Below are 13455 nucleotides of genomic sequence, written 5' to 3'. Positions count from 1 at the left end.
CTATATAGTTTACAGTTTACAAAGGCACTCTCATTGGCAAGCTAACATTGTTTGTCTTTGTCTTAAGGTGGACTAAACTTCTCATTATAAACCTATACTACTTCACACCCAGACAGCCCAGCTCTTCACATCACACCTTAATAGAATTTCTAACTGTGCCACAAACTCTTAATTTCTAACTGTGCCACAAACTCTTAATTTCTAACTGTGCCACACACTCTTAATTTCTAACTGTGCCAAAAACTCTTAATTTCTAACTGTGTCACAGGCTGGAAGGCCTCACAAGGCCCGATCTGAGGCCTAGACTGGAGTAGCTCAAATCTCATTCCAGACATAAATCATGGCCTCTCTCTCTCAGAAATGCTGCAACACTGGGGGACATCAGGTGTGCTCCCACCTGCAGCTCGGCACTTCATAGCTGAAAGGGGTTTTGCTCAGATCCAAGTCAGGCGGTGGGTACAAACAGAAAAGCAACAGGGAATCCTCAGGGCAGGAATGAGGGGATTACAGCAACACTGTGGGACAATCAGGATCGGGGGAGCAGAGGGAAAGGCACAGGGGCCAATGGGGCATCCTGGATTAGAGGATTTCCAAGTGAGGGTTTCAATTAGGAGTTGGCCCAGGGGCTGAGTGGCAGGGAACATTCAGGGAAAAGGGGCAGGGTTACCTGGACAGGCAGGGAAGGGACTGGGACAAAGGGAGGGGAATAATTTGAGGGACAGCTTCAAAGAGAGTGTACAACATAGGGAAAAAAACAACTTGGGGAAAACATGGGCAGACAACAGAATGTACCACTTAACAATAACTTAATGAAATAAACACAAACTGCAACAGGTTCACGTCTGCTCCGCTGCTGTTGGGGTTCTGGGGTGGCCCTTTGTGACACGGCACATGGTGTCATGGCCCTTTGTGATGTGGGACGTGGTGGTGGCCAGAGACCCTTGTGACATCAGGGAGCTCCGCGAGGGTTGAGGATCTCCAAGGGGCGTGGAGCCCTGGGGTGCTCATTCCCAGGAGAGCCGCTCTCTGAGGAGGAAGCAGCTCCCTGGCTCCGTCTGCGCCACACGCTGACAGTGATAGCGGCCGACAGCGACAGACAGCGACAGCGACAAGGACAAAGCCAAATCCAACTCCCGGTCCCATAGCTCCTTGCCCAGCTGGCTGGAAGCCACCAGCGAGCAGTGGTCAGGGGCAGTGGGCAGCTCAGTCCTGTCGCTGTCACAGACTGTGGAGGAGAGGATCTTGGCCAAAATGGGCCAAAAGCTTTCCCGGAGGGAAGATGTGGAAGAGACCCGCCAGAGAGATGTTCCAGGAGCCCAAGAAATGTCCTGGCAGGGAACGAGGAGCGGCCAAGAGCTGTACCAAGGCCAGGTACGTGTGAGAGTTTGGGAGGTTTCCCAGTACAGAGGTGGGACACACCAAGAGCTCTATGAAGGGGAAGAAACCATCAGCGCTCAGGAGCTGTCCCAGTGGGAGGAGGACAGTGAGATGTACCAAGAGGGGCGGGAGAGGGAAGAACGAGTGACAACCCAAGAGATTTCCCAGTGGGAAATAGATGTGACTGGGTGGCAGGAGATGGGATGTGGAGAAGATGAGAGATGCCACGAGGGCTGTCCCTGCAGAGAGATCTGAGTGTCCCAGAGAATTCCCAATGGGATGATGCCCAAGAGCATTCCCAGAGGGAAGGTGAGAGGTACCAAGACCTCTCAGCATGGGGACAAGGTGTGCACTGCCACATGTCCCAATGGGAAGACAGGAGAGAGCTGGAATTGTCCCAAGTGAGAGACAGCAGTGGCAGGGAGCTGTGCCAAGGAGCAGACACTGCAGCCCAAGAGCTGCCCCGGTGGGACGATGTGAGTGAGCGAAAGCTGTCCCAAAGGGAGGAAGATGTGAGCAGGCAGGAGCTGTCCCGATGGGGACACAACATCAGCTCTGAGATCTGGGACAGACCCTTGTGCCCAGTGAGGGACGAGGAGCCTCAGCCTTGTCCCCCAGAGGGGCCCAGCTCTGCCAGCCCCGTGGGCACAGAGGTGGCAGCAGAGGCAGTGCCTGCCCTAACCAGTGCCTCTCCTTCCCTACAGAGTCCCACGGAGGCCGAGCCGGCAGCTGCTGCCCCGGCTGGAGCTGCTGAGGAGGAGGAGAAGCCCCCTGAGCCTCTTGTTCCTGAGGCAGAAAAGGCAGCGGAGCCTCCTGCCCCCAGGGAGGAGCTGCCATCCGCAGGGACACAGAGCCCGGTCCCTGCCCCTCCCAGCCCCCCGGGCTGCAGCCAGGCTCTGCTGGACTTGGCCTGGAGCATCAGCGGTGAGATGGTGAGCAAGCACTGCTGCACATCCAGGGATGCAGGCAGCAGCCGGAGGAACAGAGGCACCTGGGGGAAAGGGAGGATCCAGCAGGGGCAGCAAGAGGCCCGGCAGAGATGACAGAGGGTCCGGTGCCTGCCCCACACAGCACCCCCAGCCCCTCATCTGACCCGCTGGGAGCCCAGGCCCTCTGGGAGGAGCTGGAGAGGGCAGTGTTGGCGCTGGCAGGGCCTGTGCTGTCACAGCACTGGAGCCTGGAGGCCTTGGCTCCGGACAGCGACTGGGACTTTGACATTGAGGAAGAGAGCCCGGTTCCTGCCCCACACAGCACCCCCAGCCCCTCATCTGCCCCGCTGGGAGCCCAGGCCCCTTGGGAGGAGCCGGCGTGCGCAGTGTTGGCGCTGTTAGGGCCAGTGCTGTCACAGCACTGGAGCCTGGAGGCCTTGGCTCCGGACAGCGACTGGGATGCTGATAGTGAGGAGGGGAGCCCGGTGCCTGCCTCACACAGCACCCCAAGCCCCTCATCTGCCCCGCTGGGAGCCCAGGCCCCCTGGGAGGAGCCGGAGAGGGCAGTGTTGGCGCTGGCAGGGCCAGTGCTGTCACAGCACTGGAGCCTGGAGGCCTTGGCTCCGGACAGCGACTGGGACTTTGACATTGAGGAAGAGAGCCAGGTTCCTGCCCCACACAGAACCCCCAGCCCCTTGTCTGCCCCTCTGGGAGCCCAGGACCTCTGGGAGGAGCTGGAGAGGGCAGTGTTGGCACTGGCAGGGCCAGTGCTGTCACAGCACTGGAGCCTGGAGGCCTTGGCTTCGAACAGCGACTGGTCATCCAACAGTGACAAAGAGGAAGAAGAAGTAGAGCCAGAGCTGTCCCAGGGGACAGTCTCGCTCATCCAAGAGCTGTCCCAGGAGGAGGACGATGTGAGCTCCAGCTCTGGGGAGAAGCCTGTGGGCCCAGTGAAGGAGGGGGACACCCAGCCTTCTCCCCCAGAGGGGCCCAGCTCTGCCAGCCCCGTGGGCACAGAGGTGGCAGCAGAGGCAGCCCCTGCCCTGCCCAGCGCCTCTCCTCTCCCCGGCAGTCCCACGGAGGCCGAGCCGGCAGCTGCTGCCCCGTCCGGAGCTGCTGAGGAGGCAGCAGCAGGGTCAGGACTGGCAGTGCAGGAGAAGACGGACGACTCCAATGAGGAAATGAAATTCTGGCAATTCTTGTATGACCTGGAGCCTTTCCTGGTTGGAGACCCAGAACTGTCCCAGGAAGTGTCCTACTATGAACAATACACAGAGGAAGATCTGCCCCACGGTGTAGTCAGCAGCTCCCAAGGCCCCTCCGACTGGGAAGAATACCCTGAGCAAGTGCTGTGCGGAGGAGATGTCGTCAGCTGCGCAGAACTTTCGGACTGGGAAGAATACCTTGGCCAGAAGGTGTCCAGAGGGAATGGCAGCAGACCCTCAGGACTCTCCAGCTGGGGCGACGACAGCGACACGGGGCTCGTGCAGGAGAACTGGCCCCAGCACGTCATCTTGGCCAAGCCCTTGTGCCCCGAGGACGATGAGTGGGACGATGTGAGCCTCCTGGAGCTGCCCCCAGAAGACAAGAAAGACCAGAAAAGGAAAGTTTTTGTGGCAGAGGGGCTCCCAGTGCCCGTCCCTCAGGAGGCCGGGGCTGAGTGCCCGGCACAGGAGCCGTGCAGCCAAGGGCCGGCGCCTGCCCCGCACAGCCCCCCCAGCCCCTGGCCTGCCCGGCTGAGAGCCCAGGCCCTCCGCGGGCAGCCGGCTGCCCCCAGGAAACGTCCCTCCCGCTTCAGGCGGGCGCTGCGGGCGCTGCGGGGGCTGTTCCGCTGTCCCTGCCTCAGGCCACGGACGGAGGAGTAAAACAGACACGGAAAAGGGTGAAGAGGAGGAAGAGAAGGAAGGTTAAGAACAGGAAGAACATGAAGATGACCGCTCCTGCCAGTCCCGCTCCTCTGTGTCGGAGCAGCAGCTCTTCGGCTCGGCTCGAGGGGCTCAGAGATTGCTGCTGCAGCTCCTCCAAATCTGGGAAGAGAAAAGCCTTTGGATGGGCCAGACAAGCCAAGCAAAACCCAAGCAGGCAGAGCCACGAAGGCCTGGGCAGTGAGGCTTGGAAAATGCCCACCCAAAGAGCCCAAAGCTCCCCCATCCCTGCCCCGCACACACCCGGCCCCGGGCTGGAAGGTGCAATAACCATTTCTTGGGCACAAAGCAGAGGCTCCTGGAACAGACTCTCAGCACAAACCCCTCCGGGACAACGGCAAAGAAGACCAAGACAAAGAAGATGAAGACAAAGACACAGAAAAAGAGGACACCGACGACTCAGCAGATGAAGATGATGAAGAAGACAACAAAGAGGAAGAAGACAAAGATGAAGACAGTGAAGAAGATGACGACAAATAGGATGAAGAAGATGAAGAAGACAACAAAGAGGAAGAAGACAAAGATGAAGACAGTGAAGAAGATGACGACAAATAGGATGAAGAAGATGAAGAAGACAACAAAGAGGAAGAAGACAAAGATGAAGACTAAAAAGACAAGACATAGAATGTTGATTTAAGAATAGATAGAAGAAGTATAGTAATAAGAATTTAGAAATACTTAGAAGAAGAAGAGTACTAGGAATAGGAGTAAGAATTTCAAAATATGTAGAAGAAGAATAATAGGAATAAGAATTTTTACATATGTAGAAGAAGAAGAATAGGAATAGGAATAAGAGTTTTAAAATATGTAGAAGAAGAATAGGAATAGGAATAAGAATATAAAAATACATAGAAGTAGCAAACAAGAAGAATAGTAAAGTGTTGGAAGAAGATAAACCATAAGAAGAATAAGAATAGGAAAGTGAAGAGAAAATTGAAGAAATAAATAAAACTTAGAAATAATTTATTGTTATTAGATATTGTATATTTATATTACAGTCTATGCAATAAAAACATTAATGTACCATATGCTGTAATCACAATGCATCATAACGCCCCCACGCAGTTCCCGTTAGTGAAGAATCTGTGTGTTTGCTAACAACGTCGGTAAGGCCCCAGAGCAGAGTGCCCAGATTCCGTGTCCTGTCTCTCCGAGGTGCCGATGCACTGTCCCAGCCCGAGCCACGGAGCGCCCCGCGGGCAGCGCGGGCTCAGCCCCAGCGGCAGCGGGAGAGTTTCCGGCCGGGCCGGCGGGGCAGGGCTGTCGCTGCTCTCTGCGGGCAAACGGGAGGCGCAGGCTGAGCCCGGCTGGCAGAGAGCTGTGCCGGGCAGCCCTTTGCAGCAGGGCTGTGCAGGCAGCACAGCGAAGGCAGCGGAGCCCCGCTCTGCCGCTGCCCGTGGCCGGGGAGCCGGGCCGGGGCTGTTCCTGCAGCCCTGCCTGCCTCCAGCAGCCCTGGGCCGGGCGGGAGGGGTTCCCCCGCTGCAGCCCCAGCTGAGGCAGCAGCAGCAGCTCTGTGCTGCTCCTGACACATCCCTGCGGCAGCAGCTGCACGGGGCTGTGCAGCCGCAGAGCCCAAAGCAGCGCAGCAGCAGCGCAGCAGCAGCGCAGCTCTGGGGCTCTGCTGCTGCTGCTGCTGCTGCTGCTGGGCAGCCCCACAGGGCTCAGGGCTGAGTAGCCGTGGCTGGAGCCCGCTCCTGGCTCCTCCAGCCTCGGGGCTGCTCCTCTGCTGCTCCAGGGCAGGGCCTTTCTCCGGTGTTGGCTTTTCTTTCTGCTGGGAGAGCTCTCACAGAACCCCAGAATCCCTGGGGCTGGAAAAGCCCTCCCAGCCCAGGGAGTCCCAGCTGGGCCCATGCCCACCTTGTCCCCAGCCCAGAGCACTCCGTGCCACCTCCAGGGGACACCTGCAGGGATGGGCACTCCAAAGCTCCCTGGGCAGCCCCTGCCAGGGCCTGAGCCCCTTTCCATGGGGAAATTGCTGCTGCTGTCCCAGCTGAGCCTGCCCTGGCCCAGCCTGAGGCCATTTCCCCTTGTCCTGTCCCTGTTCCCTGGGAGCAGAGCCCGACCCCCCGGCTGTCCCCTCCTGGCAGGGGCTACAGAAGGATTGTTCCTTTCCTGGGCCCTCTCCTCCTATTCTCTGCTTTCCAAAACTAAACTGGAATCACTGAAGGATGACAAATGCCACACGAATATTTGGGACTGGATGTTGGACCATTTCTTGTGTCCACAGGGACAACCAAGTGTCTCCCTCCTCCCGTGCCCAAAATCCAACAGCAGAGAGTCCCTAGGCCAGCATTCTCTCTGTGGGAGCAGCAGGAGGGAAGTTTGAGGACTTCTGCAGCCCTGAGAGAGGGAAAGGCAGGAAATCTCCTTTCTTTCTGTCTTTTCCACACCAAAGGAGACTCCTGCAATGGGAAAAGGAATTGTTCATGGTGGAGCTGCCCCCTGGGGCTCCAGCCCACAGGAGAGGCCTGGGGCAAAGCCAGGCTCCTCATAAAACAGGAAAGCTGGACAGGACAAACACACGTCAAACCAATATGGTTAATTAAACATTCTCCGTTTATTAGTGAGAAGATGGCACTTTACACACACTTCTATATAGTTTACAGTTTACAAAGGCACTCTCATTGGCAAGCTAACATTGTTTGTCTTTGTCTTAAGGTGGACTAAACTTCTCATTATAAACCTATACTACTTCACACCCAGACAGCCCAGCTCTTCACATCACACCTTAATAGAATTTCTAACTGTGCCACAAACTCTTAATTTCTAACTGTGCCACAAACTCTTAATTTCTAACTGTGTCACAGGCTGGAAGGCCTCACAAGGCCCGATCTGAGGCCTAGACTGGAGTAGCTCAAATCTCATTCCAGACATAAATCATGGCCTCTCTCTCTCAGAAATGCTGCAACACTGGGGGACATCAGGTGTGCTCCCACCTGCAGCTCGGCACTTCATAGCTGAAAGGGGTTTTGCTCAGATCCAAGTCAGGCAATGGGTACAAACAGAGAAGCAACAGGGAATCCTCAGGGCAGGAGTCCATCTACACAGACCTTATAACCTAAAGGAAAGTATTGCCTGAGCATGGGGTTTGTTTGTATGTGGAAAGGCTTGAGTTCCACACTGATGCAACCAAAACTACAGCAGATGCTGATGTGTTGCAGGGACATTTTAAGCAGGGGACCTTGGTGGAAGTAGTTCCAGCAGATGGCAATGGGATCTTGTCCAATGGCACGCTGAACACGGGGCAGGTGAGAAAGACAAGCAGGATGAGTTTGTATTTGTTCTTTACCGTGGCAGGACTTCGACTCCTGTAAGGAACTTCCCGTTCTACCATTTCAATTCCAACAATTCCAAAAGACCATATGTCCACTTTGGGGCCATATGGTTGACGCGTCACCACTTCAGGCGCCATCCACCAAGGAGTCCCGGCTACAGAGGACGGTCTCTTCTTCTCGGGGCTGAGCTCAACAGAGATGCCAAAATCAGCTGAGGGGAAAGCAAAATACTGGTTTTATTTGAATTCTGTGCAATTAGGAAACCAAGCAAAAGAATTCCCCAGTAGAAGTTTGAGAATGTGCTGTTGAATCTCCTGGACAGCTGTCCCTGCTCTGTTTCCTCAGGATGTTAGCCAAATCCCCTCATTTTGTATACTGCCTTCAGCAGTGGCTTTTGTTCTTTGGAAGCTTTAGACTTGTAGCTCCCTCCCTCTGGAAGGGACACACACAGAGCAACACCACTCTTGACTGCTTGTTCCTTATCATACCTCTGTGCACCGTGCAACCGTGTCATCAGCTCAGAGCGGGGGGTCCCTGCACTGCCACCAGCACCATTTCTGAGGAGCTGGCAGCCACTCAAAGCAGCCCCTCACCCCACATCCCTGAACGCTGCACCTGACCAGGAATATACTGACCCAGCTTGACAGAGCCGCCGGTTCTGAGAAGGATGTTGTCGCTCTTCACATCTCGGTGGATCACATGGTTTGAGTGAAGAAAATCCAATCCTTGCAGGCACTGAGAGAGAAAACAGAAACAGGAGGGCAAAAACTAGTGATTTCATCACACCAGACAGGAAACAGAGACTCTAAAAGATTCCCATTCCCCAGGGGACTGGGGAGTAATGGCACAACACAGTGCCATTGAGAGGAAGAGTTGCTGCTCCAACACTTGCAGAGCAGGACCTTTCTAAGGAAAGGCATGTCACCTTTTGAAAGTGCAAGAGCACCTGCTGTTGTAGACTGTCCCCTGCAAACCAGCCAGGATGACTGCTGCTGCAGTGGTGTGCTCAGAAGCAAAGAGCATTTTGGCTGCACTACTATGGTTTTGAGCTGAGGACTGAGAGAAAGGAGTCTCTCTTTTTTTCTTAGCTGTGCATTTCAAATCCTGCTACCAGCACCTTGCTTCTACAAGCAAGGAATGCAGTGAAGACAGGCAAAAGTTTAGGGAGGAAACATGGAGAACAGCAGACACAAGAGGCAGAGTGAGAATAGAGCAGCAGGAGATAAGAGTACAAGAACTGAGTACAGTGAGTGCAGGGCACTCCAGGCATTTCACTGGAGATGCTTTTACCTGCCCATAGCGTACCAGCAACACAGAAGCAAAGCCTGGCACATGAAACCTCTCCTGTTCTGAGCCCCTGTTTCCCAGACAATCCTGCCCAAACCCTTGGAAGCACAGGTGGGCTTGCTGACCTCCCGACTGATGACTGCTATCTCGGTTTCAGTCAGGAAGATCTTGCTGATGACATCCCACAGAGTGCCTCCGTCCATGTACTCCATGACCAGCCAGAGTTCCTCACCCAGAAGGTAGCTGAAGGAAAGAAACAAGGACGTGAAGATAAACATGTATGGTAAGGTTGATTTTTTGCTTCCGGGCCTCTTGTTTCCAAGGCCCTTTGTGACAAGGACAGAATTAAAGGAATAGACATTCCCTCTCGGCTGTGCTTTGTTTGCAATCTGTGCAGCCTCAGGGAGAAAGGCACAGCTGTGAAAAAGGAGATGTCTTAGATGGCCAGCAAGTGAAAAGTGAAGTTTAGTAAGAGCCCAGATAAAATCCTGTCACAAATGCTGTTTCTGGAAATAAGCACCTAGTCTTCCTGGCATGCATAGCAATGGAAAAGAGGGGCAACAATCCAAGGGAAATCCACTTTAGGATGGTTCATCATTCAGCATTGAAGAAACTTTAAAAAATCAATCCCAATGAATGTGGAGGCAGTGAATTTAGAAGGTATTAACTTTGTAAGATACAGCTGATCCAGGTTTTGAATAATTTTGGAATAATTTTCAAACTACATGTTCCAGGGAATACTCATGCAGGCAAGATGCACTCTCTTCTCATCCATTGGAGATGAGCAGAGAAATATTAATACATAATAATTAACAGCTCTACTTTCTAGAAGTGACCAAAGTGGATTTTTAACCTCTCATGTGTGTGGTATGTACGTGCATATTCATGGGATAAGACCATGGCTACTCACCTATCTAAGTAATTCACAACACTGGGACTCCTATGCTTCTTCATGATTTCGATTTCATTAACAGCTAGTTGCTTTCTCTGCCATCCGTTAAGTCTTATTTTCTTTATGGCCACCTAAAATGACACTGAAAATCAGTAACTTGAGAAGTTGGTGGCACGAGATCACAAGGCACATGGAGCGAGTGATTTTGCAATGACACAGCCAAGCTGTGCAAAAATACCTTGTGATTAGGCATTGCAGTAATTAGGAACTGACATTGCAACAGCCCATTTCTCTGCTCCCTTGGGGGCCAGTTACAGGACACGTGGCCACTGAGGTTTTGCCGTGTCCACTTGGTAACAGTGGTATCTCAACTATCACCCACAAACCTCTGAGCCCACTCCCTGCTGCTTTGTATGGGATTCAGAAGAAGTAATCCATGCCTTAATACTCTGTGGCTAATCCAGGGCTATGGGCAGGGCTTAGGGCTTCTAGGGACGCCTTGCAGATCTCTCCCTATGTGCAGTTCCCAAGTGCAGCACTGCAGGTGTCTGAGGAGCTACCGGTAACTCTCAGATGCATTTGCTGGCAACCAGAAGTGAGAATTCAGGACTCTGAAGCTGTCGCCCCAAAGAGCAGTGAGATGCTCTAAGGCACCACCTTTGCTTTAGCAATTGAGAGCGAGTGAGCACATCCTTGTCTGAAATGAACTGCTGCCCTGCGTGCCTTCCTTCTGGCAGCTGAGAAGGACAAAGACTGTCCCCAATGTATTTTGCAGGCTGGTACCAGTCTGTGTTTCTTTTGCCTCTTCAGCACAGCTCTACCCAAAGCTCTGGCCACAGCTGCTCACACCAGATGGGAAAGCCTTTGAGTGCAGCAAAGTCTGCAGGGGATGTTGGCATTTACCTCTCCTCCCGTGGCTTTGTTGAGTGCTTTAACCACATGTCCAAAAGTCCTAGAAACAAAACAGAAGCAGAGAAGGGAGAAGCTGTTTATTTCTTAAGAGTGAAAGCTGCCCAACACAGGAGATCTCTGCTGTAAATGACTAAAACCTGCAGGATGCAGGGGGACTCTGCCAGAAGGCAGATGATGTATTTTCCTCTCAAGTGCATGGGCAGTGCCTGGGCCGGTTGCAGAAGCGTTGGGATTTACTGCCTCAGCTCCTAAAGGAATTGATTCTTTCATCTTGGGTTTCAGTTTCTAAACTCTGTGGTTCCTATCCTGACCATGGAGTATTTCCTTCCACAAATCATGGGAAAGAAATGTTTCTGGGAACTGTTATCTCATAGCTTTGATAGGGGCTAGGTTGTCCTTTCAGGCAAGCAAGATTCTTCTTTGTTCATTGGTGTGTCAGTGTGATTTTGAGACATACAAAAATACTGAAGAAATTAACACAGAGCTTTCCCACACTTGAGAGACAAGGAAATTTTCCAGGTCCTGTTCCTTGATGTAGGCAAGACCTCAGCAGCATGGAGATGTCTCTGACAATGCCTTCTGAGCACACTCACAAGTTCTGAGCAGCACTGAAGAGATGGGACAATCGATCTCCAGTGTTCTGCAGCATATCTGCCAGAAATATTTCTTGATGATAGAGGCAACATATCTTTAAACTGTCCATAGAAATTAATAGTGTAATAATTGCCCTTTTCAGTGAGGATCTACTGATGGAATCTCGGAAACTTTGTAGCCAACTAGAAAATGTGATGCATGACACAATGAAGGATCAAGAACAGAGTTTCTTGGTAATGTATTCATTTCTATAAATGGACTGGGGAAGTACATGTCTTCAAAGTTCTGCTTCTCCAACTTTGCTACCACTAATATAGCTAATTGAAATCTTTTATTTACTGTTGGACAAGAGGCAAGTAGGAGTTGCAGAGATAGGAAACACCTGTTCCCTCATAATCTGTTGACTGACATATTCTGCTTGCCTACACTGGGAGCCACGTGCTGGGAACTTGTGCTGAACAGTAAAGGATGGGGAAAGCACTTAGCCATTGTATGAAAATACTGCAAAACTGCACACAAATTTAAGATAATTGGGTGGCAGTACAGTGGTGGGCAGGGATGCTTAATTTAATAATGCAGAATATTAAAAAGATTGTAAAATACTAGAGTGCAAGTAAAGTAGGTTAAGTGTTTCCTTGATGGCAGTCATGTGGCTTATCATGAAATTATATTGACCAACTTGTTCACAGTGAATTTTTTTAGACTCATTAAAATGCTTTACTTTTATCCTAGAGAAAGCTTGACTGTAAGCTAGCGTTGAACTTCATTTGTTCTTTAGGCTCTAGACTGGAGCTGGCTGCAGTTTCAGGTAGAAGAAACAAACAGTCCAGGACAAACCGAGATGTAAAATCACTTTGGTTGCCTCTGAAGCCATGCTACTTTGGGAAGCCAACTGTGAAAAGCTGCTGCCTCTGAGAAGGGAGTATCAACTGCCTTCTTCTACTGTCACCAACTGCTTATGTGATACATACAGCCTAGTTTTTAGTATCCACTTGTCAGACACTTTTTCACAAAGATACAGTAGGGAATGCCTGCTCTTAACTGCTTGGAAAATGTTCTTAATTGTGCCTTAAGACAGCAGATACTCTGTCCTGATCAATCACCTGTGGCTGTTTTGCTGCATTTTAGGCTTTCTAATGAACAATGGACATACACCCAGTCACTGGTAGATTTCACCTTCCTAATGAACTGTGAACTTAATTTCTTAATTTTGCTGATTTGCACTTTTTTTCTTTACGTGTAATGGTTGTACTTACCTAATACTTGTTTCCTGTATGGGAACGAAATTATCTAAAACATGTAAACTTTTGGTTTGCTCTTTTTGATGCGCTCAATAACACTGTAATGGAAAAAGCTGCTTTCACTGTGCAGGTCTCTAAAGCGTGAGAGGTGTAAAAATGTTATCCTAGAAACCACAGGAGAAGGAAATCTTCAGTGTACAGGTATATTGTAACAAAGCATTTGCAGATTATCTATTAACTGTACTTACAGTTGCATGCAAAGAAAAAAAAAAAAGACCAAAAAGCCCAGCTGGATGGAAACCTGGTAAGAGTCAACACACGCCAACCTTGTGTTCTGACCGTGACCAATTTATTTCATTCTGATGTAACCCCAAATTTCCACTACAGCACAGAGACTCCTTTTACAAAAGGCCGTGAAGTATAGGACATGCAAAATGCAATACAATAGTGGGGAGAGGTTGGATTTTCTTCTGTTTTTTTTCAAACAGATTTAAAATACAGGAAACTGAAATGTGGCACAAACATCACAACTTCTATGCATGCCTTCATGTGTCTTCCTTTGTTGTGCTGGCACACTCTGGACTTCAGCATTGGGTTAAAGTCATTCTTGGGAAGAGTAGAAAGTTCACACTTCTTCAAATTTCAGAGTAATATTAAGGCTGAAATGCATGGGGTACACTTTTCCTTCATCTTCCAGAGCACCACCAGTTCTTTTACTTAAAGCTGTGCTAAACTTCCAGCTCAAATCCCAGCCCGAGTTTGTGACCTCCAGCACTGAAATTCTTGGCGTCAACCAAGCCTGAGAGTGTCAGCTTTACACCTACAAAAGCAAGTAAAGAGAACCATCATACACTGAGGTCCCTGTACAGTGCTCTCTGCCTCAGCTACTTGACCTCACTAACGTGGCTTAGTTGCCACAGGAACTTGTGTACATAGACATCCTTTACTTCTGAGTCTGTGTAAAGACTTCTAGCTCCTTTGTTCATCTATTCTGTTCTTAAGATGACAGAGAATTAAACCATA

The 13455-nt window shown here is 51.0% G+C and overlaps 1 protein-coding gene across 1 annotated transcript; it reads right to left on the bottom strand.

The window, feature by feature from the left end:
- Positions 1–4630: 4630 nt before the first annotated feature.
- LOC140682024 (serine/threonine-protein kinase PAK 3-like) lies at positions 4631–10610 on the bottom strand. The gene is made up of 7 exons (XM_072922870.1): positions 10589–10610; positions 9704–9816; positions 8919–9036; positions 8142–8241; positions 7466–7717; positions 5331–5504; positions 4631–4836 (listed from the first exon to the last, which is right to left on the bottom strand). Exons 2-7 carry the CDS (start codon positions 9745–9747, stop codon positions 4631–4633), a joined length of 894 nt encoding a protein of 297 aa, XP_072778971.1. The 5' UTR covers positions 9748–9816; positions 10589–10610.
- Between the last annotated feature and the right edge of the window lie 2845 nt (positions 10611–13455).

Source organism: Taeniopygia guttata, chromosome Z, assembly GCF_048771995.1.
Source record: "Taeniopygia guttata chromosome Z, bTaeGut7.mat, whole genome shotgun sequence".
Lineage (NCBI taxonomy): Eukaryota > Metazoa > Chordata > Aves > Passeriformes > Estrildidae > Taeniopygia > Taeniopygia guttata.
This window is presented reverse-complemented; position numbering and strand designations above follow the sequence as displayed.

Coding starts and splice junctions, on each gene's coding strand:
- LOC140682024 (XM_072922870.1), bottom strand. CDS start 9,747: ATGAAGAAGCATAGGAGTCCCAGTGTTGTGAATTACTTAGATAG. Junction 5,505..7,465: donor TCTCACCTGCCCCGTGTTCA/GCGTGCCATTGG, acceptor GTTTGCCCGCAG/AGAGCAGCGACAGCCCTGCC. Junction 4,837..5,330: donor TCTGGGGCCTTACCGACGTT/GTTAGCAAACAC, acceptor TTGTCTTTTTAG/TCTTCATCTTTGTCTTCTTC.